This window comes from Lepidochelys kempii, chromosome 2 (assembly GCF_965140265.1).
Source record: "Lepidochelys kempii isolate rLepKem1 chromosome 2, rLepKem1.hap2, whole genome shotgun sequence".
Lineage (NCBI taxonomy): Eukaryota > Metazoa > Chordata > Testudines > Cheloniidae > Lepidochelys > Lepidochelys kempii.
In genome coordinates, this window is record NC_133257.1 from 153452075 (window position 1) to 153474398 (window position 22324).

Genomic DNA, 22324 nt, shown 5'->3' on the forward strand with positions numbered 1-22324 from the left:
GGAGGCCCTGCTGATAACTCCTTTTCCAGCAGAACCAGAATTGGGGTCCCAGTTCCCCAGCAGCAGAGCTCCAGCAACCATACTGGGGCGGGGAAGGACTCTCCTCTGCACAAAGGAAACAACTCCTCCAACTAACTGGGGACTTTGCAGTGGTGTTTTCCAACTGCTCAGGGAGAATGTGGTTGGTCCGACATCATCTGGAGACTACCCTAAATCAGGCAGTCTGAGAGAACCCGAGACCATTGCCACAAAGGATGTGGGATATGGTCCGAGAGGCAGTATGAGCAATACTGGAGATGGGGGTGATTATGGAATCCAAAAGTGAATGGAGGAGCCCACAGTTCTTATTCCCAAACCAGATGGTACGGTTCGGTTTTCCATTGACTTCAGAAAAGTCAATGTCATCACAAAATTGACCTCTACCCAATGACAAGGGTGGACGAGTTACTAGAACAGCTGGGACTGATGAAGCACTTAAGCACAGTCGATCTGAAAAAGGTTATTGGCAGATCCCCTTATCCCCTTCCTCGCAAGAGAAAACTGCTTTCTCCACCCATTTTGGGCACTTCCAATTTAAGACCATGTCTTTTGGCCTCCAGGGGGCTGCCACTACCTTCCAATGGCTTATGAATACGCTCCTCAACCCCCATCATCAATACACACCAGCCTACACTGATGACATCATCATCTACAGTCCCACCTGGGAGGACCACCTGCAGCATTTAAGGGTGGTGTTAAAAGCCCTACAGGTGGCAGCACTTAAGGCCAACCTGGAGAAATGTAAGTTGGCTGTGGATAAAGTAACTTATTTGGGGTACTCTGTAGGAGATAGCTTTATGAAGCTGGTGGTCAACAAGATGCAGGCTCTCCCGTGTGCCCCATCCCCCCGATGAAGAAGCAAGTGAGACTTTTTCTTGAACTGTCAGGATATTACCGGAGGTTTATCCACAGCTTCACTTCAGTCAAGGCCCCCCCTTATAAATCTCATAGAAGTCAACAACCCTAAGAAGATCTATTGGGATGGAAAGCGTGAGGAAGCATTCAGAAACTGAAAACACAGCTATGTCTGGCACCTGTGCCATTCTGCTCTGATTTCTTGGGAATTCACACTACACATAGATGCCTCGGATGTCAGTCTCAGCGCTGTCCTCTCACAAAAATTTAGAGGAGAGCAATGCTTGGTCGTATACCTAAGTAGGTAGGTATTCCCTAAGCAAAACTCATACTCAGTTATTGAACAGGAGGCATTAACTATCAAATAGACACCCTCAGGTATTACCTTTTGTGTAGCCCCTTCTCGCCTATCACCGATCACACACCCTTACACTGGATCCAGACCATGGGGGATACGAACCCCCAGATAAGATGGTATCTTGCACTACAAGTAGTTACCGAGTACAACCCGGGGCGGGAAAGGACCATCCCAATTTCTTTTCATGAGAGATCAGGAATGGAGACAACCCAACCTGAATGGCCTTCCCATCTTAAGGGGTAGGGTATGTGAAGGGACATGCCCTCACACTGGTATGGAAGAGACTAATGAACTCTTCTGCGTTCCAATGAGGAACACTTGCAAGTCTTGTTCACCCTGGAGGAGCAGCAGCTTAAAAGAGGAAACTTACCACAGGAAGGGAGGTGAACGGGAAGAAGGCTGCTCCACCCAGAGACTGCTGGTAACAGAGGTAGGCCAGCCAAGGAGGAGACAGCCAAGAGATGTACCACTCCTGAAGTCACCCTGATTGACAGCAAAGCTATACACCAAAGGAATTGGGGTAGAAGTTAAACCCACTGAAGGGGCAATAGACTTTGAGAGACTAAGCCCATAAAGCTGAATATCCAGTGGCTGTCTTGTTCCAGCCAGATCTTCCTTCCTTGCAAGGGGAAGGGAAGAGGAGGAGCTGGAGCTTTATCTGTGGGTGGTTGCCTCAGAATGGACAGTGGGACCTAGGAGGAGGTCCCCACCCTCTTACACATGGGCCAGCCATGGGTTTTTAACTGCAGTGTAGATATACCCTTAGAAAATCAGCAGAAGAACTCTGCATCTCCATAGGGTCCTAACACCTGATTATCTCCAGCTGCTTATGACCAAATGAGGCCTTCCTCACTTTATCAACCTATGCTTTGTTTTGCTCTCTCACTAACTAATCTACTCTTAGAATGGACACATGTATTCCAAGGAAGTGATTCCCATAGCATTTTCAACTAAGAGACAGGTCCTCCACTAATATGAATTGTAAAGTTGGGATGAGAAGTATATTAGTCAATGTGTTTGCTGTGGATACTATACGTATGTCATTTATTAACTGGCAGATCAAAATGATTAAGCAGCTCTTTAATACATGTTAACAACAGAATCCACATCTGTCCTTATTTTACCTTCTGTCCTTCCTCCTCCTATTTCTGCTTCTCTTGTTCACATTGCAAAAAAATGATGAAAAAGTAAAAAGTTCAAAAATAGGGGCCCCCAGTACTGGCCCTTCAGAATCCCTCCTGTGTTGCAGAAGATATCCTGCCTTCCATGGTGAATTCCACTGAATAACATTGAGATCTCCCTTCTGGGAGAACCGGAAGAATTTTAGAGGGTCAGGACTTTACATGCTAATTACAGATATTCGCCTGTTAAGTACACAGAACCCATGTTTACATCTACTTGAATAAATGGGTGCTTGTCAAGGCAATCATCTATTCTGCATGTGGGGAATATAAGGTTTTCATGCACTTCTGGTGCATGCATATATTTTGTGTGTGCAACTTAAGCATTGACTTCTGAAAATAGAAATCTTTTCTTCAATGAGGTGTAATTGTAGTATAGGTAAATTGGCACACAGTTACTATCAAAATGTCTGTAATGGCAATCAGAATAGAAAGTGAAAACCTCTTTCTTTGTAACAGACACGTTAATGTATGCTCTGACAGAACATCATTTAAATTTACAATTATGGGATATGCAGAGGAAGATAAAATACTTATTAAGGTTTACAGAAATACAATGTGATCTATGGATTCCTTGAAACACCAGCAAGTTTTGTTATGTTATATGAATTGCCTGTGAGTTGGCATCTTAAAATAGCTCATTTGCGAGCTGTTGTTTAGGAGACAGCAGTTGAGTTTGAGAGAGAGGAGTCTGTGAGATTTTAAATTTTTTTCCTACCCCCAAAACCACAGCTGTCCTGTGCCTCCTTTCCAGGGTCTCTTACACAGCCAGACCTCTAGCTCTTCACAGAGCACTGATTCCCAGGAGTGGAGTCCTCGTTCGTTCCAATTTTACCCTAGAGTCCTTCTCTATTTAGGTCCTGTGACAAAGTTCCTCCTCTTCCTTGGTGGGTCCTGCGCTTTTTGGCAGATTTGCTTGCCTCAGAGGTTCATGGCAGCCCTCAGAAGTTGGCCACTTCTGCTAGAGGCTCAAACCTGCCGTTCACTCAGCTAACCTCATCACTGGCCAGCATGGGGGAAACGGAGACCAATCCCCACAGTCTCTCTGTCCCACCTCGTAAGTCAGGGACACGCCAGATCCCTTTCCAAATTAGACCTTCCCTTCTTGTGTTTCTCACAGACCAGATCAACTCCTCCTGTGTCCAATAAGGAGTTGGGGGGATGGGGAGAACCCAGGCCCACCCTCTACACCGGGTTCCAGCCCAGGACCCTGTGGATAGCAGCTGTCTACAATATTCCCTGTATCAGCTGTGTGACAGCTACAACTCCCTGGGGTACTTCCCCATGGCCTCCCCCCAGCACCTTCTTTATCATCACTGCAGGATCTTTCGCCTGAAGCCTGATCACGCTTGTACTCTTCAGTCATCCAGCAGCATGCCTTCTCACTCCTTGCACACCCCTCCCACTAACTGATGGGAGGTCCTTTTTAAACCAGCTGTCCTGATTAGCTTGCCTGCCATAATTGATTCTAGTAAGTTCTTAATTGGCTCCAGGTGTCTTAATTAGCTTGCCTGTCTTAATTGGTTCTAGCAGGTTCCTGATTGCTCTAGCGCAGACCCTGGTCACTCAGGGAACAGAAAACTATTCATCCGGTGGCCAGTATATTTGCCTTCCACCAGACTCCTGTACCCCACTGGTCTGGGTCTGTCACAGTCCCTGCAGGTTGCTCTTATCCCCTCACCCCATTAGATGTTGTTTAAACACATGCTCACCATCACATGACTTATCTCATTTCCTCCACCTATAGAGGTGGGCTTAGTCTGGTACAGCTGCAGTTGAGCCCCAGATTTCTTAAAGGACCAGCTCACTCTGTGACAGAGAAGTGGTTCCTTTTCTGTCAAATGCTTACATCTGGAATGGTCTCCCCCTAAAGATAGAGTACACCACAGCACAACATACTTCTGGCATTTAGGCAAAGCTCAGTAATGTTTTATTTCTATTTTAGTTTCATTGTTTCAAGTTTTATGTTTTATATGTTAATGAATAGGATTTAGAAGAGATTATTTATTAGCTCGGGTATTGCATTTTTGATAGTTTTGTTGTCTTAATGATATGACTTTGGCTTTACTTATTTTTTGTAAAGTGTCCAGAGCACTTCAATGACAGTGTCAAATTCAAATGCATTTTTAGTTATAATTACCATTTTTATATTTCTAGTCGAGTCTTGGGACACTAAGACCCCTCAATCTTGCAAACACTTATACACATGCTTAAATTTACACACAGGAATAAACCCACATAACTCAAAAAAGCATGTACATAATCATTTGCCGTATCAGAGTCTAAAAGGGCTTTTCAGCCCAGTCATTCATTTGATTGAATTGCCAGTGTTCTGAATTTTGAGGTACACTTTTCTGTGCATTTCAGTAAATAGGATTTCACGGAATTGTGAATTATATATAACTAAAATATGGTATCCCTTGTGGAACAATGTGTAGTTGAATAGTAATTCCTAGCATTTTTTAGAATGTGAAGACTATATTTTCATGACAAGTATAGGCTGCTGAAGTGGGAATAGTCTACTTTTCTACTGATATCTAGACTACTACTAGTGCATGGAATACATATCTGTCACTAACAGCTCACTGACTTTCATTTAGTTGTGAATAAATTATGTCTTCTCCAGATTACTACAGACAGCAACAGCAAAAATACATTGCATTAGAAGAGGGTGAACATAGAACCAAAACCATTCTGGCCAACGTAAATAACATGCCAAATAAGTGGATGTATGTCAAAAATCTGCAAGATGACTTTTATGCACTTTGTAGCTCACATTATATGTGTCATAATGAATGGTAGCTATAGTATGTACACATACATGGCTTACATTCTCAGCTGCTCCTAGTTTCCCCTTGATACAGCTAAAAAGGGAAGCAGCAAGAGATCTGCCTGTGGCTCCCCTAATTGTGGGGTAGGTTCAATGGAGGCCCTGATTCTAGCATATTTTAGACAAGCCTGCACAGTCCTGTAAAGCATACCAGTTTCTGACAAGCTGTCCATAAGCGCAGGATTACTAGAATGCAATAGTTCTTCAGCCATGCACATTCTTGCCTCTACCACATTCCCATTGCCAAATGCTGATGGGGTGGAAGGCATACGAGCCAATTTGTGGCTCTGCCATAGTAGAGGAATCCCTAGTTATAGAGAGCTGGCTGATTTCTAGGTCCTTCTGGACCAATCAACATCATTGTAAAAAGGCCTACAGATTTAGTCAGTCAATAAGAGCAACTGAACTTCTGAAACACACTAAACAAAAGGTTATTCTAGATCAAAATTTGTTGGTACTCTATTTTTTAACATGTTCGGGAATCTGGTTACACCACTTAAGGAGAAGGAGGCATTGCTTGCTATGCAATCTGCGTATGAAATCCAGGGATTGATGTTACAGATGGAACAGAGACTAGCACAAAGTCATGGGAATACCCTGAGGCAATTCGATCAAGTTAGTAGAGAGCTATCTTACATAGTAGAACAGCTTGTCTTCACCACCTTATATCCGCAGTTTCCATTTTATTAATTAATGGACAGCTTCCAGCAAATGGAAGAGAACCTAAAAGAAATATCTTCTGTATCATAGTGTCTAAGGAATACATAAGATTTATCTCATCTGCCAAGATCAGAAACCTAGTTTGGCCTTAGTGCTGAAAAAAACGGCAGCTTAAAGTAGTGCTGGACAGTGTTTTGTTCCTGTTTGCCTAGTACATGGCAACAGTCTAGTGGTCTTCACAAAGACCTGCAAGTCAGGAGATCCTGAGTTATAAATTCCAGCTATGCCACTGTTTTGCTATGATCCCACAAGGCACTGATCATCCTCAATTCCTACTGAAATCCACTCCTTCCAGGCTCTTGCCCTCTATCTGTGATTGCTTTCCAAAACTGACAATCAATCATGTAAAAGGCATTATAAAAACTACAATTTATGCATGGGGCACCATTACTACAATGTTGTTAAAGGCCTTAAAGCCTAGTGGCTGATTGGATCAGCTATTTTGAGCAGGCTTCAAAAATAAATGGCTGGGATTAGATCAACGAGCTGCATTTCAGGGTCTGCTACTCTAAGGTAAACCTCAGGAGCTGACTGAAGGATTTATACATGAAATCAAAGAAGACTATGTCTATCAAGGCAGCTCTACAGCAATCCCTGGACTGAACCACAGATCCTGAGTGGAACCTAGCAGCCTTCAGCAATTGGAGACAAGAAAAATGCAGATTGTGTACTGGTAACTGGAGTTGTTTAAGGTGAGCCCCTGCATATTCCTGCTTATGTAATCAAGGTGCCTGTGCTGGGAGCCACTGAAATCTTCTGTTCAGCAGCATCTGTTGGAACTGCTTGTCCATCCTACCTCCCCTCTCTGCCTGAGACCTCCAAGGGTATAAAAGTGAGGATGGCCCCAACCACCTTTCATTTCACTTCACTAATTTGGGAAGTCTTAACTTAAGACTCCAAAAAAGTGTGGAAGGTGGGCAGGGTGTGTGAATATGCAGATGCTCATCTCAAATAACTCAGTTATTGGTAAGTAACTTTCTTCTTCTTCGTCATCAGTTCTCCTTTGCATATGTCCACCTGTTTAGTGAGCAGTACAACCCGGTGGTACTGTAACTAGGGGGGCTGACATAGTTCTTTCTTGAAGTAGTAATAACAAACACCAAACAAATGGTTTCCATCATCAACACCCCCACTATAAAAATTGTTCCAGCACCCCTGGTACAGCCCTCAGGAAGCTAGGCTGAGGAGTTCTAGGTGAATAAGGTCAGAAGAACTTCCAAAATGAGCATTAATTCTATATGCTTTGTCCAGAGTGTATTAGAAGTGACTGCACCTCTTGCTCTCCTGAGTCACTGAGCAAAAGTGTTACTGAAGTCACATCTAGAGATTAAATAGAACCATTCAGCATTCTAAGAAGAAGACAGTGTGAAAGCTTGCCATGGAAACTATATCAGGCTTAATTGAGAGCACTTTGACATCTCCAGGTGGCTGAACACCTGCAAATTCACAACAATCATGCAACAGTCTGATTCATTCTGACAACTGTACAGCTGTGATGGACTGACTCCTAATTTTAGCCTCATAGGTTTCAAAGGTCTGGAAAACTTGTGGATAGGTTTGTCTCATGCAGAGACATTGTGGTAATCTAAAATATGGTGCCTACTTCAGTAGATGTGAATGAGGTTTGTGGAAATACAGACAAGCAAGTGTTCTGAAAGAGATGGAAATCTGACACCTCTTTAAACAGGGTGTAGGATGAAGATTCAGATGGGAGGCCAAACTTAGGCTACTAGCTAAGAGATTAAAGTCCAGGACCTCCATCATATTATTCTCTGAAATGCTTCCAGTTCCACAAGCAGGGCCAGGTAGACAGGCAGAACTGCAAGGTTTCAATGTGTGGATGAGACGATGGTGTAGGGAGGAGGGTTTTAGATTTATTAGGAACTGGGGAACCTTTTGGAAAAGGAGGAGCCTATACAGGAAGGATGGGCTCCACCTAAACTAAAACAGAATGGAACGGAACTGGTATGTAACATTAAAAATGTCATAGATGATTTTTTAAACTAAGAGCTGGGGGAAAGTCAACAGGTGCAGAGAAGCACATGGTTTGAACAGTGCTATCCCTTTGTGGAGGATCTACTAACAGGAATTCTCTATATCCTAGTAAAGAGGAAAGGATAGACATTGATAAAGTACAGGTAGGAGCTGAAAAGACACAGTCAAAGGAAAGTCCCATTCAATTACAACACAGGAAGGTAGACAACTACGTGCTGACAAATTTTATAATTGCTTGTATACAAATACAGTAAGTCTAAATACTAAGATGGATGAACTTGAGTGCCTGGTATTAAATAAGGATATTGATATAATAGGCATGAAAGAAACTTGGTGGAATAAGAATAATCAATGGGACATGGTAATACCAGGGTATAAAATATATAGGAATGACAGAGGTAGGTCAGGCTGGTGGGGGAATGGCACTATATGTGAATGAAAGTATAGAGTTAAATATAGTAAAAATCTTAAATGAATCAAACTGTACTATATAATCTCTATGGATAGAAATTCCATTCTTGAATAATAAGAGTATAGTGGTAGGAGTATGCTACTGACCACCTGACCAGGATAGTGATGGTGATTATGAAATGCTCTGGGAGATTAGAGAGGCTATAAAAATAGAAAACTCAACAATAATGGGGGATTTCAATTATCCCCTTATTGACTGGCAACACGTCCTCTCAGGATGGAATACAGAGATAAAATTTCTAGACACCATTAATGGCTTGGAGCAGCTAGTCCTGGAACCCACAAGGGGAGAGGCAATTCTTGATTTAGACCTAACTGGCACACAGGATCTGGTCCAAGAGGAGAATATAGCTGAACTGCTCAGTAATAGTGACATAATGTAATTAAATTGAACATCCTCATGCAGGGGGAAAATACCAAAGAAGCCCACCAGAGAAGCATTTCACTTCAGAAAGGAGAACTATACAAAAATGAGGAAGCTAGTTAAACAGAAATTAAAAGGAACAGTTACAAGAGTGAAATGCCAGCAAGCTCCATGGAAACTTTTTAAAAACAGCTTTTTAAAAACACCCTAGAGGCTCAAATGAAATGTATACCCCAAATACAAAAAAATAGTGAGAGGACCAAAAAATGCCACCATGGCTAACAGTACCATTGCTAGCCTGTTGGAGGCACTAAGCAGAAGTATTTTCCCCCACCCCTGCACACAACACATACTAATAATTAATAAGGGGGCCCCTTGAGCTGCTCAGGGTCCTAAGCAATTGCTTAGTCTGCTTATGCCTATCACCAGCTCTGATGGCTAAACAACAAAGTAAGAGATTGTTCGAGGCAAAAAGGCATCCTTTAAAAATTGGAAGTCAAATCCTCAAGAGGAAAATAGAAAGGAGAATAAACTCTGGCAAGTGAAATGTAAAAGTATAATTAGGCAGGCTAAAACAGAATTTGAAGAGCAACTAGCAAAAGACACAACACTAACAGCAAGGAACACAAGACCATTGCGGAGAAGCTAAATTAATTCTTTATATCGATCTTCACTCCAGAGGATGTGAGGGAGATTCCTCCACCTGAGCCATTCTTTTTAGATGACAAATCTGAGAAACTGTCCCAGACTGAGGTGTCGATAAAGGAGGTTTTGGAACAAATTGATAAATTACACAATAATAAGTCACCAAAACCAGCTGGTAGTCACCCAAGATTTCTGAAGGAACTCAAACATGAAACTGCAGAACTACTAACTGTGTTATGTAACCTATCACTTAAATCAGCCTCTGTACTAGATGACTGGAGGATAGCTAAAGTAATGCCAATTTTTTTAAAAAAGGCTCCAGAGGCAATGATGGTAATTACTGGCTCGTAAAGCCTAACTTCAGTACCAGGCAAATCGGTTGAAACTACAGTAAAGGATGGAATTATCAAACACATAGATGAACGTGATTTGCTGGGAAAGAGTCATCATGGCTTTTGTAAAGGGAAATCATGCCTCACCAATCTATTAGAATTCTTTGAGGGGGTCAACAAACCAGGGGCACTATTTCAGATTTTGGTAGGGAGGTCAACCTTAGCTGTGATTCCAGGAGCTATTTAGGCACTTGAAAACTCTAGTTTTTTGGCACATAACTTAGTAATTAGCTGACAGGAGCATTGTATCCAATTCCTATATAAAAGAAAGAAAATTAAATAAATATTAGACCCACTCAGCTCTAATAATAACATGTTCTGACATCTTGTGGCAAGTCACTTAAGGGACACTGGTTAGGTTTCAAATTTTAATGTATATTCTTACTTTGTTATTAACTCTGCAGAGAGAGAGAGAGAGAGACCCTGTGAGGACTCCTGGGTTCTATCTCAGCTCTGGGAGGTGCAGGGGGTCTAGTGTGTTACAGTGGGGGACGAATACATCTGGGTTATATATAAGAACATCAGAATGGCTATACTGGGTAACACCGATGGTCCATCTAGCCCACTATCCTGTCTTCCAACAGTGGCCAATACCAGATGCTTCAGAGGAAATTAACAGAACAGACAATCATCAGGTGATCCATCCTCCATCACCCACTCGCAGTTTCTGGCAGACAGTGGACTAGGGATTCACAGAACATGGTGTTCCATCCGTGCCCATCTTGGCTAATAGCCATTGATGGACCTATCCTCCATGAACTGACCAAGTTTTTTTTTTTGAACCATGTTATAGTTTTGGCCTTCACAATATCCCCTGGCAAAGAGTTCCACAGGTTGACTGTGGGAAAAAAGACCTTTGGTTTGTTTTAAATCTGCTTGCTGCCTATTAATTTCATTGGGTGACCCCTAGTTCTTGTGTTATGTGGAGGAGTAAATAACATTTCCCTATTCAATTTTTCTACACCATTCATTACTTTTTAAACCTCTATCATGTTCCCCCACTTAGTCATCTCTTTTCCAAGCTGAAAAGTCCTAGTCTTTTTAATCTCTCCTCATACAGAAGCTGTTCCATATCCATAATCATTTCTGTTGCTGTTCTCTGTACCTTTTCCAAATCCAATATATCTTTTTTTGAGATGGGGTAACCAGATCTGCACACAATATTCAATATGTTTGTGTACCATGGATTAATATAGAGGCAATATATATATATATATTGCCGTTGTTTTCAAAGAACTATCCACAATGACTCCAAAATCTCTTTCTTGACAGGTAGCAGCTAATTTAGATCCCATCGTTTTGTATGTATAGTTAGGATTATATTTTGCCATGTGCATTAATCTGCATTTATCAACATTGAATTTCATCTGCCATTTTGTTGCCCAGTCACCCAGTTCTGTGAGATCCCTTTTGTAACTCTTTGCAGTCAGCTTTGGACTTAATTACCTTGAGTAGTCTTGTATTGTCTGCAAATTTTGCCACCTCATTCTTTATCCCTCTTTCCAGATCATTTATGAATATGCTGAATAGCACTAGTCCCAGTACAGACCCCTAGGAGACACCACTATTTACCCCTCTCCATTCTGAAAACTGACCATTTATTCCTATCCTTTGTTTTGTATCTGTTCACTAGAGTGCCTGGCAATGCTTTCAGGACCATCTAACAATCCTTAATTTAATTTAATGACAAGCCTTTTGCTATCTTAATCACCCTGCTTTCCTCTATAAACAAACTCCCTGCCCCAAGCTCGGAAGCTGGGAGCAGCACAGAACTCATCACATATCACACTCAAGCTATGGTGTAGTTAAGAGCTCTGTCTGGGGCTATGGCATGTGCTGTGAGCAGACCTCTGGTATGAAACTCGAGGAGAGGGTAAGAGCCCCTCCTTACCCTCCTTAAATGGTGCCCCTGCAACAAACACTTGAACAACGATGATCCAGTGCATATAGTATATTTGGGACTTTCAGAAAGCCTTTGATGAGGTCCCTTGCCAAAGGCTCTTAAGCAAAGTAAGCGGTCTTGGAATAAGAGGGAAGGTCTTCTCATGCATCAGTAACTGGTTAAAAGATAGGAAACAAAGGGTAGGAATAAATGGTCAGTTTTCAGAATAGAGGGAGGTAAATACAGGCGTGAAAGTAACTTAAATAACTTACTTTTACGCAGGGCGGCCAGGGTCCTGGGCAAGGTCAGGGGGGGTGGCTCTGAATCCCCAGAAGGGGCAGGGCTTCAGGCAGAAGGGGCGGGGCTAAGGCCAGACTCCCCCAGGCCCAGGGTAGCTGCGGCCACTGCTGGGAGTCCCTGGCCCTTTTAAATTGCCAGGCCCTGGGGCAGCTGCCCCCCCTCCCCCCGCATCAGCAGCCCTGCCGAACCAGCTTACTTGCACCTCTGGGTAAATAGTGGTGCCCCCCAGGGTTCTGTACTGGGCCCACTCCTATTTAACATATTCATAAATGATCTGGGAAAAGGGGAAAACAGTGAGGTGGCAAAATTTGCAGATGATACAAAACTACTCAAGATGGTTAAGTCCCAGGCAGATTGGGAAGAGCTACAAAAGGATCTCTCAAAACTGGGTGACTGGGCAACAGCATGGCAGATGAAATTCAATGTTGATAAATGCAAAGTAATGCACATTGGAAAACATAATCCCAACTATACATATAAAATGATGGGATCTAAATTAGCTGTTACCACTCATGAAGGAGATCTTGGAGTCATTGTGGATACTCTCTGAAAGCACCTGCTCAATGTGTTGAGGCAGTCAAAAAAGTGAACAGAATGTCAGAAACTATTAGGAAAGGGATAGATAATACGACAGAAAATATAATGCCACTATATAAAGCCATGGTACACCCACACCTTGAATACTGTGTGTAGTTGTGGTTGCCCCATCTCAAAAAAGATATAGCAAAACTAGAAAAGGGACAGAGAAGGGGAAAAAATTATCAGGGGTACGGAACAGCTTCCATATGAGGAGAGACTAAAAAGGCCGGGACTGTTCAGTTTAGAAAAGAGGTGACAAAAGAGGTGACAAAAAGAGGGGGTACGATAGAGGTGTATAAAATCATGACTGGTGTGGAGAAAGCGAATAGGGACGTGTTATCTATCCCTTCATACAACACAAAAACCAGGGGTCACCCAATGAAATTAATAGGGAGGCGGTTTAAAACAAACAGAAGGAATTACTTCTTCACACAACGCACAGTCAACCTGTGGAACTCGTTGCTGGGGATGTTGTGAAGGTCAAAAGTATAACTGGGTTCAAAAAATAATTTGATAACTTCAGGGACAATAGGTCCATCAATGGCTATTAGCCAAGGTGGTCAGTGATGCCACCCCATGCTCTAGGTGTCCCTAAGCCTCTGACTGCCAGATGCTGAGATTGGATGACAGAGGATGGATCACTCAATAATTGCCCTGTTCTGTTCATTCCTTCTGAAGTATCTGGCTCTGCCACTGTTGGAAGACAAGATACTGGGCTAAATGCACCATTGGTCTGATCCTGTATGGCCATTCTTATGTTCTTATGACCACATTTTATTGTATTGAATATGGTGTTGGGAGGATTAGCCATAGTCCTGTATCTCACTTACCATCAGGGCTGAAGTTCTGACTGTAATGAATATCATCTTCACAGAGATATAGAGCAGAAAGCAATCTGATCAGTTTTTGTCCAGAGGCACAGTCAGTTTCATGGAGTCAAGATTATAATCCCAGGGCAGAGGAGATTTACTCACCAAAGGAATATTCCCTGTGTCCACAGAACCTGCCCTGTTATAGTAACCATAGCACACTCCATGCATTGCAATGGAGAATCCAGTCTCTTTTTTTTCCATTGCTATCACAGCACAGCAACTACCCAAGCAGCCCTAGAGCAATTATTTTAAAAACTTTGCAACTGCAAGGTAAGCAAAGACTGTCATCCTGTGCATCAGAGGATGAAAATTTGCAACCAAACGCACCCTGACAGAACACAAAGACAGTTTTACCTGTTCCAAGTATAATAAATAGTCCAAGTTTAAAGCAAAGGAAGACCCTCTTGTTTACTCCTGTGAAGCTTCCAATGGTGACACAAGAGCACGAGTACCAATCTCAGGGTGGACTGTAAAATACCAAGGCACAAATCCCAAATTGGTTGTGAGTTGTAAACTTAGTTTTCACCAACCAACTGCACCAAGTTCAAACTACATAGGCACTTTGACAGTCTTAACACAGAGTCACAGACAGTCCCCATGGGGTACTCTGGTTTGTCTTGCTTCCCAGCTGAGCATATCTTTGTGATAGATGGCCCCTTACACCAAGAATCATGGCCACGATATGCATCTGATGAAGTGAGCTGTAGCTCACGAAAGCTTATGCTCTAATAAATTGGTTAGTCTCTAAGGTGCCACAAGTACTCCTTTTCTTTTGGCAATATTCAGGTTACTGCTAAACCCGAAGTACCAATCACTTACCCCAAGTCAAGTATGCTTTGGCCTTACACCAAACACAACACATGTAGCGAATACTGTAGTAAACTATGTGAAGATTTATTAAACAGGAAAAGGAAATTAGTGTTATTTTCAAGGTTAAAGCAAGCAAGAGAAATGTTCAAATATTACATTGCGATATGTAACACAGATATTATAAATAAGGCTAAGATTTTGTGTTGTGGAAATCATGGAATCCATGACTTCCAGTGACCTTCATGACATTGGGCGCCCCAGCAGCTGACCAGCTGTGGCCAGCAGCGGGGGCCCTGCAGCAGCCCAGCCTCCAGTGACTGACCAGCTGCCACCATCGGTGGTGACCCCTGAGCTGACCAGCTGCCGCCGCTGGCAGGGGTCCCCCCTGCAGTGGCTCAGCGGCCAGAAGCAGCCAGTGCCCAACTTCAGCTCCCAGTCACCAGCAGCGGCGACAGAGGGACCCCGGAGTTGCTCAGCAGCCACAGATCACCTTTTTCCCCCCTTTCTTAAACATATATTTGCATTTCTCCGATCATAGGGCATGACCCCCAAGTTTACATATTCTTTAAAAATCCTTGCTATTAGGTTTACAATGTCATGTGCCAGTTCCTTTAACATTCTTGGATGGAGATTATCCTGGCCCCCTGATTTGGTTCCAATAAGCTGTTTGAGTATGGCTTCTACCTCAGATGTGGTCATTTCTATTTCCATATCCTCGTTCCCATTAGCCACCCTGCCACTGCCCACAAGCTCCTCTTCACTCTTATTAAAAATTGAAGTGTTGGGCTATATCTAGATTATCTTTAATCTCTACCCTGTCCTCAGTGTTTAGCGGTCCCACTTCTTCTTTCCTGTTTTCTTTTTATTTATATGGCTATAGAATCAATTACAATTGGTTTTAAATTCCTTTGTCAGGTTCAACTGTGCTTGGTTCTCACTTTTCCCCTACACTTTCTGACCTCTAAAAAGGTAGATTTCCTTGCTGATCCATCACATCTTCAATTCTGCATATGCTTTCTGCTTCCCTTAATAACCTCTTTTAGATGCTTGTTCATTCATTTTGGTCTGCAACCCTTCCCTAAGAATTTTTTCCACTCGCTTAGGATGCAGGTTTCAGATAGTTCTGCAATTTTGATTTAAAGTAATTGCAAGCCTCCTCCACATTCAGATCCTGAAGTTCTTTAAACCAGTCAACTTCCCTAACTAATTTCCTTATTTTTTTTAAGTTTGCCCTTTTGAAATCAAGACCCCAAGTTGCAGGACTTGTTTTACTTATCCTTCCATTTAGTTTAAACTGAATTAACTCAAATCAAGGTTATCCTCTACAACCATTTCTTCCTCAATACTTACCAGTACTAAATCTAAAATGACATTACCTCTTGTTGGTTCAGTGACTATTTTGTGAAGAAATCTGTCATCTATCACATTCAGGAATATTTGGGCCATACCATTATTATTACCATTATGTTTTAGGTGTTCCTAGTGTTCAGATGATGGTGGTATATCTAAAAGCAATCCCACAGAAGTTTCACATGTAGCCTGATAACAGGTATCACCTAGCTGAATGAGTCCTTTGGCAGGAAAGTCTTGCAGTTTTGAGGACTCCAGTGACTCCCCCTCTTGTGTGGGGATGAAAATAAACCATTCCTTGTTTACACAAAGTTCCTAGGATAGCAACAATATGCACACTGTACTGACGGCCAGAGTTTAAATACAGGCATAGATGATCTGACCTCTGAGAAAAATAGTTATCACAGCAAACCATTTGGTGAAAATCTTTGGTGCTATAAAAAGGAGAGAGTGCAGAATATAATGTTATCTGATAGATGTCTCTCCCCACACAAACCAAGGATGTATTCAATTAGACCACAGATCAGTATATGAAAGTATGTGAAGGCTGTCCTGTCAAGTAGGCTGCTTTTTAGCTCAGTGTAACAGTGAGCTGTTCTCAAAGGAAGATGGAATATTCCTGCCTGTTGGAAATCAGCAAGAGTTGTTCTAGATCCCATGGGTAGTGCTATAAATTTTGTATCAACCCCCTGAAAGACCACTAGTGCCAGGGCAATAGTGAGGTCTATGCAAGGAAATCACATTGCCAACAGTGGTTGATAGCTGGCAGTTTTTACTTTGAGTGTAGCCAAGGAATAAACCTTGCACATTGATTATCCCAGGTGATTGGTGTCTTTATCCTTAGAATCCATGGGTTCTAGCCTAATGCTTTTTCCTACTAGCAGATGTTACTATCCCTGAGCCTTTGTTTTGGCTGAGTTTAAAAATACTCAGCTGTAGGAAACAGACTGTCTACCACCTCCAAGATGGCAGGGATCAAAGCTGCAGTTGTTGAGGGCCCCTCAACAGCCAAGCCTGACTGCAGGTTTTCCCTATCCTCTTCCTCAGAAACATCTCAATAGTTTTGGCTGAAATTCCCTCCTCCTTTCCTCGCCTTCCAAAACAACAACAACAATATTAATAATACCTACCATAGACACCTGGCCCAAATGATTAAAGTCTGGCAACTGAAAACAGGGCCTAAAATGTGAGGCAATCTTAATAACAGGATTTACTACTAGCCCTGCCTATAACAAAAATAATAACCTACCTCTTACACAGCACTTTTCATCTAGACATCTCAAAATGCTTTACGAAAGAGGTCAGTTTCATTTTCCCCATATTTCAGATGGGGAAACAGAAGCACAGAGAGGTGAAGTGACTTGCTCAAGCAAGGTCAGCCAGCAGCAGGGCACAATGAGTGGATTAAAGTGGAAGAGCATGAATGAAGAATGTGGGTAGGGCACCTACTTATCCTATGTAGGTAGGGAAGGGATAGAGATAGAAAGAATGGCAGTTCCCAGGGAACACCAAATTGATGAACTTGACTTTACTCTCATGTATCTCACACTGCTTTTGACATCACCACTGGATTTGGCCCTCTGTTTTCTATAGCACTGTGACATGGGGATTTTCCCATCTCCTGATTTGATATTTCAGTTAACTGCCTCAGTAAATGAAAAGGAGAGTGATTGCCTTGGCTTGATTTGAAAATGTGTTTCTCACAATGGTTAATAAATGATTCACAAGCTATGTTGCTGGGGTAACAGTAATATAAAGCAAGTTTGCAAAGCTGGGCAACCGCCAGTTTACTCATGAAAGTCGCATTTTCTCTGGAGATTTATACATAATTAAGGTTGAAAGCATTAAAAAATACAGTATTCTGGGTGAGCCTAGTTCCTGAATAATAGAGATATGTATTGTTCTAATTTGTGGGCCCAGTCATCCATTTCTTCAGGAATGGGGACTACTGTTAAATTAGTATGTTATGTTCATCCTTTGCAGGGATCAAATGCCTCGTGTCACACATTGATGATTCCTCTGGTTGATTTAGAGCAGAATTTTCTGGCTCTGAAGTTAGTTCTGTCTTAATCTTTGAGTCCAAAAGGAGGGGCTGTGAGAGCGGTGCGGGGTAAAGGGAAGATTAAGGGGATTATCCTTAAGGCTAGAACCCAAGGCAAAAATTAAGATTGCCGTTCTGGGAAATCAGCCATATAAACATTATGTGGGCATTATATTATTTTTATTGCATCAGTATTTTTTACATGCAGTAATTGCCTTTGAGCACTGGGAGGTAATTAATCTTGGACCAGATCTTTGGCTATGTCAAAATGGCAGAGTGCAAGGCAGAGGTTTACAGCTCACATTTGCACTCCAGTGTTTCTGCTGCAGGCCGTAATGGCCACGGGGGAACAGAAATGCCACATCCCCTTTTCTACAGCTATGCCCCTTTTTCCCTGCCACACCAGCAACAGGCAAAGTGTGTGACATAAGAGCCCTGCATTGGCTCTATCCCACTGGATGGTCATCCTTACTCTGGGGTGATCCTTCTTCAGATTGTTAAAGAACTAGAAGAACTAGATAAGTTCATGGAGGATAAGTCCATCAATGGCTATTAGCCAGGATGAGCAGGAATGGTGTGCCTAGCCTTTGTTTGCCAGAAACTGAGAATGGGTGACAAGGGATGGATCACTTGATGATTACCTGTTCTGTTCATTCCCTCTGGGGCACCTGGCATTGGCCACTGTCAGAAGACAGGATACTGGGCTAGATGGACCTTTGGTCTGACCCAGTATGGCCGTTCTTAAGTTCTTGTGTTCTTATTTTACAGCAAGATTATGGAGGCTGTGCAGTGTGAATTGGCTGTACAGCACCAAAAGATCTGTCTGTCTCTCTTTCTGTCCTCTTTTTTCCTCTATGTAGATTACATCCAAAAATCCTACATTAAAAGAATATTCAGGTCGCAAAGTCAAGCCCTTCAAAGTTAGGAAATGCTGGATTTAAGGTTACCCATGCAACTTTAATTCGGCCTCCTTATGATACAGTCTTTAATGACATGATAACATCCTATTTTTCCCTCACAGGATTCCTGACTCATTTATGAACAGGCAATTATTTAATATTTCTTTTTATTTTCCTCATTCAATGTGTGTCCCTAGATCTTATTAACTACCATCCGAACTTGCACTGTATACAAAATTATTAATTTCCTCCTGGACATTTCTGCTGTCATCATGGCATCTGAGTGCTTCCCAAACACTAATGAGAGAGAAACACTAATGCACAACACCCCTGTGAGAACAGATGGTATTATTATTCTCCTTTTACAACTGGGGAACTGAGGGACAGAGAGATTAATACCAAAATTGTCTACTAATGTTAGGTGCCCCCTTTTGGCCTGATTTTTCAGAGTACTTAGTATTTTAAAGCACTTCAGTATTTTCAAAGCACAGCTCTAATTGACTTGGCAGCTGTGAGTGCTCAGAACTTAAATTAAATTCATGCTTCTTGTCCTTAGACATCCTCCCTAGCCCTGCCCCTCTCTATTTATCTACTCTTGTATGTTCAGTAGCTTCTGTCCCTGATTCTGGTTTGCTGGTGGTACCATCCATTTCTCCACTTCTCCTGCAAGTGCTTTTGTGCCTTCTTCTTTGCTGTCTCTTATGTTAGCAACACCTTCCTCATAAAGCCTCTTCTGCTTTAAATCCCTTAGGCAACCATATGGAACCAAAGCTCCCACAACAGTTGTTCAAGGGAGTGGTAGGAAGTGAGAGAACATAACCCCACAATCATCCCACAGAGATAACACATAGCCCCAGTAGCTTATTCCCCAACCCTCTCTGAGAGCACGACATGAAACAGGAACTTCCCTAACTCTGGAGGGAGGCAGGAGAAGAGACAGCTGGCCTCACCTCTAGACACCACACTGGATTCCTAAATGCTCTTTTGAAAAATCATGTCACTTTTTTTAGGTGCCTAGATTACAGTGGTTGGGTGCTGAGCTATTTTAACAATCTGGCCTCATTTCGTAAACATTTAATAAAGGAATTTCTTGAATGTTTGTTTCTTTCCTTGCAAAAACAGCAAACATAGAACACACACTCGTGTTCAAAGTAGAAAGATTTCAGGCTATATGTTGTTTGCCAAACTAATTACACAGTGATATCAGTATAATGAGAACCCCTGTAGGCAACGAGGATATTTAAAAAGGACAAGGGTATTACTGAAGAGGACATAATGTGTATTGCAATTTGCATAATATTTTGCAATAAAATAATTATAGAGTCACTACAGTAAAGAATAAGATTCTCAAACTTGTCTTCTCAGTGACTAACAACTTAATATTTTGGGCTGAAATTTCCTATGATTGTTCTCAGTCCAAAGGTGATATATATATATATAAAGGATAGTGACTCAAATACTTTCTGTTTTATGAAACAACAAGAAAACACATTTTAAAGATGTGTTTTTGTTGCTGTGGGAACTATAATGTAATTACTGTATTTTTATGGGTCTCAAATTTCAACTTTAACAGGTTTTGTTTGTTTCATTTTTTGTTTTCAGCAAATTTTTTTATTAATTTTATTTTAGTTCAGTTTAGTTTTTAGATACTATAATGTTTAAGCTGAGATTTTATGTGCACAGAAGTCTGACAATTCAGTTAAGGGTCTCAAAACAATCAGGATAGTTTTATAATTTTTTAAAGTACAGAACTTGATTGAGGTGTGTGTTTGTTTCATTGTCATATATATTTTTTCCCTTTTGTCTTTAACAAACATTTTTGGGCTCATATGAATAAGACTCCTTTTAATAAAAATAACTTATTTTTCTTGGTTTTATGTGAGCTAATTGGATTTAGATTTTAAATGTATCTGTTTCAGATACAGTAGTTTATTACTGTGTGATTAAGTAAACAAAATAAATAAGCTTAGTGAAACTGCACAGGTTAAGAACATCCAAAGAAAATCATGTACTGTAAAACTTGCAAATGTTAAAAACTATTTAGCTTCAGATAATTTTAAGAGTAAAATAGTTCTTTACAGACCATACCTCTTGATGAGATATATTATCTATAAAATCTATAAAAAGCTAAATAATTTCCACCATTTAAACTCAAATTGATATTTTGTTTCACAAAAAAAAGTGGCACTAGCAAGCTAACAAACCATTTTGTACTACCCATAAAAAAAAAAGCAAGTTGTTCAAACCCTGTCTGATCACATCCATCTGTTGTGAAAATAATTGCAGTATTAAGTTACAGAGAGTTGTAATGGACTGCTCTGTGTTTAATGTTTATCTGTACTATTTTTTCACACGTGAACAGAAAGTTAGCTACAGTTTCTGAAGTCATCTGAAAATTTCATTAACATATTCTGGGCATGAAGGCAAAATGGCCTTCATTGACTATTTACTTCAGTTGTGGATTCCCAAAGAACCCTCCGCCCCGCCCCCGGCACTGATGTGTTCTACCGTCTATGGAAAGAGTAGCAATATGAATAAAACCTCTAGGAGCTATCAAAGTTGGTGAATGTGTGTTCTCATTTACAAGCGTCCATTGTCTATGTTGACTGATAAGGTGAAATCATTGACTGTGTACTGTAAAATATATATCCGTAGATATTTGCAATTGCTTTTTAAGTGCAAAATTAAGACAAAGCAAATCATCCTTTTGATCTGTGCTATTTCTTAGTATTATTGAATAGTAATATGTAGCTATACAAAATAAGTTACTATTCTCTTCTCAATATTGTTATTTCTCAATTATTTGTTTGAAATGTAGTTCTGCCACCTTTATTCATAATGAGCGAGATCTTCAGCTGGTGTAAATTAGCATAGCTCCAAAATGGCTTTTACCCGCAGCTGAGGATCTTACCTGTTATGTTCTACCTTACTCTGCAAGTTGTCACAGTGATTTCAAAGGGCCTACTCAAAAATACAATATTCCTCAGTCTGAGTAAGTGTGGCAAAATTGGGCGCTTAGAAGAAGAAATAATTTTGAATATAGTTTATTCCAGGCCTGTGACTGCATTAAACTTAGATACGTTATTTTGTCCACAGGGTAATGATGTTCGGATAATCCTTGGCCAGTTTGATGAGCAAATGGCAGCAAAAGTGTTCTGTTGTGTAAGTAAAGATGTTTAATTGCATATTTGGGGAAAGAATGAATTACCTTTCAATAAACGTACATCTGAAAACTCGAATTGCTATTCTGTGGGCCACTCTGCAAACCTATAAGGCCTCAGTTCCAGGAAGCTCTTCAGCACATGTTTAAATCCATCCCTATTCAGAAAAACATGTAAGCACTTGATTTCAGTGGGACTCAAGTATGGGTTTATAGTTAGGGCCCTACCAAATTCATGGTGCATTTTGGTCAATTTCACGGCCATAGGATTTTAAAAATAATAAATTTAACGATTTCAGATATTTCCTATTTCCTTTTCCTTTATGCCGCTTTTCCTAGTGAGGGTCATGGCAGCATGGAGAGTAGGGAGGACCAGACCTCCTTGTCCTCCGCAACAGGTTCCAGTTCCTCCTGGGGGATTCCCCATTGTTCCCAGGCCAGTCGGGAGATATAATCCCTCCAGCATGTCCTGGGTCAGCCTGAGGGCCTCCTCCCAGTGGGATGTGCCCAGTATAGTTCCAATGGAGGCCTCCCAGGGGGCATCCTTATCAGATGCCCAACCCACCTCAGCTGGCACCTCT

General features: G+C 41.4%; 1 protein-coding gene across 2 annotated transcripts in view; it reads left to right on the forward strand.

Annotated features, from left to right (window-relative positions):
• GABBR2 (gamma-aminobutyric acid type B receptor subunit 2) overlaps window positions 1-22324 on the forward strand; it is an 842917-nt gene that overhangs the window by 373342 nt on the left and 447251 nt on the right. For both annotated transcript variants that reach the window (XM_073332465.1, XM_073332464.1), the window contains exon 5: window positions 21680-21745. In XM_073332465.1, coding sequence (XP_073188566.1) covers window positions 21680-21745 — 66 coding nt within the window. The remainder of the gene's footprint in view (window positions 1-21679; window positions 21746-22324) is intronic.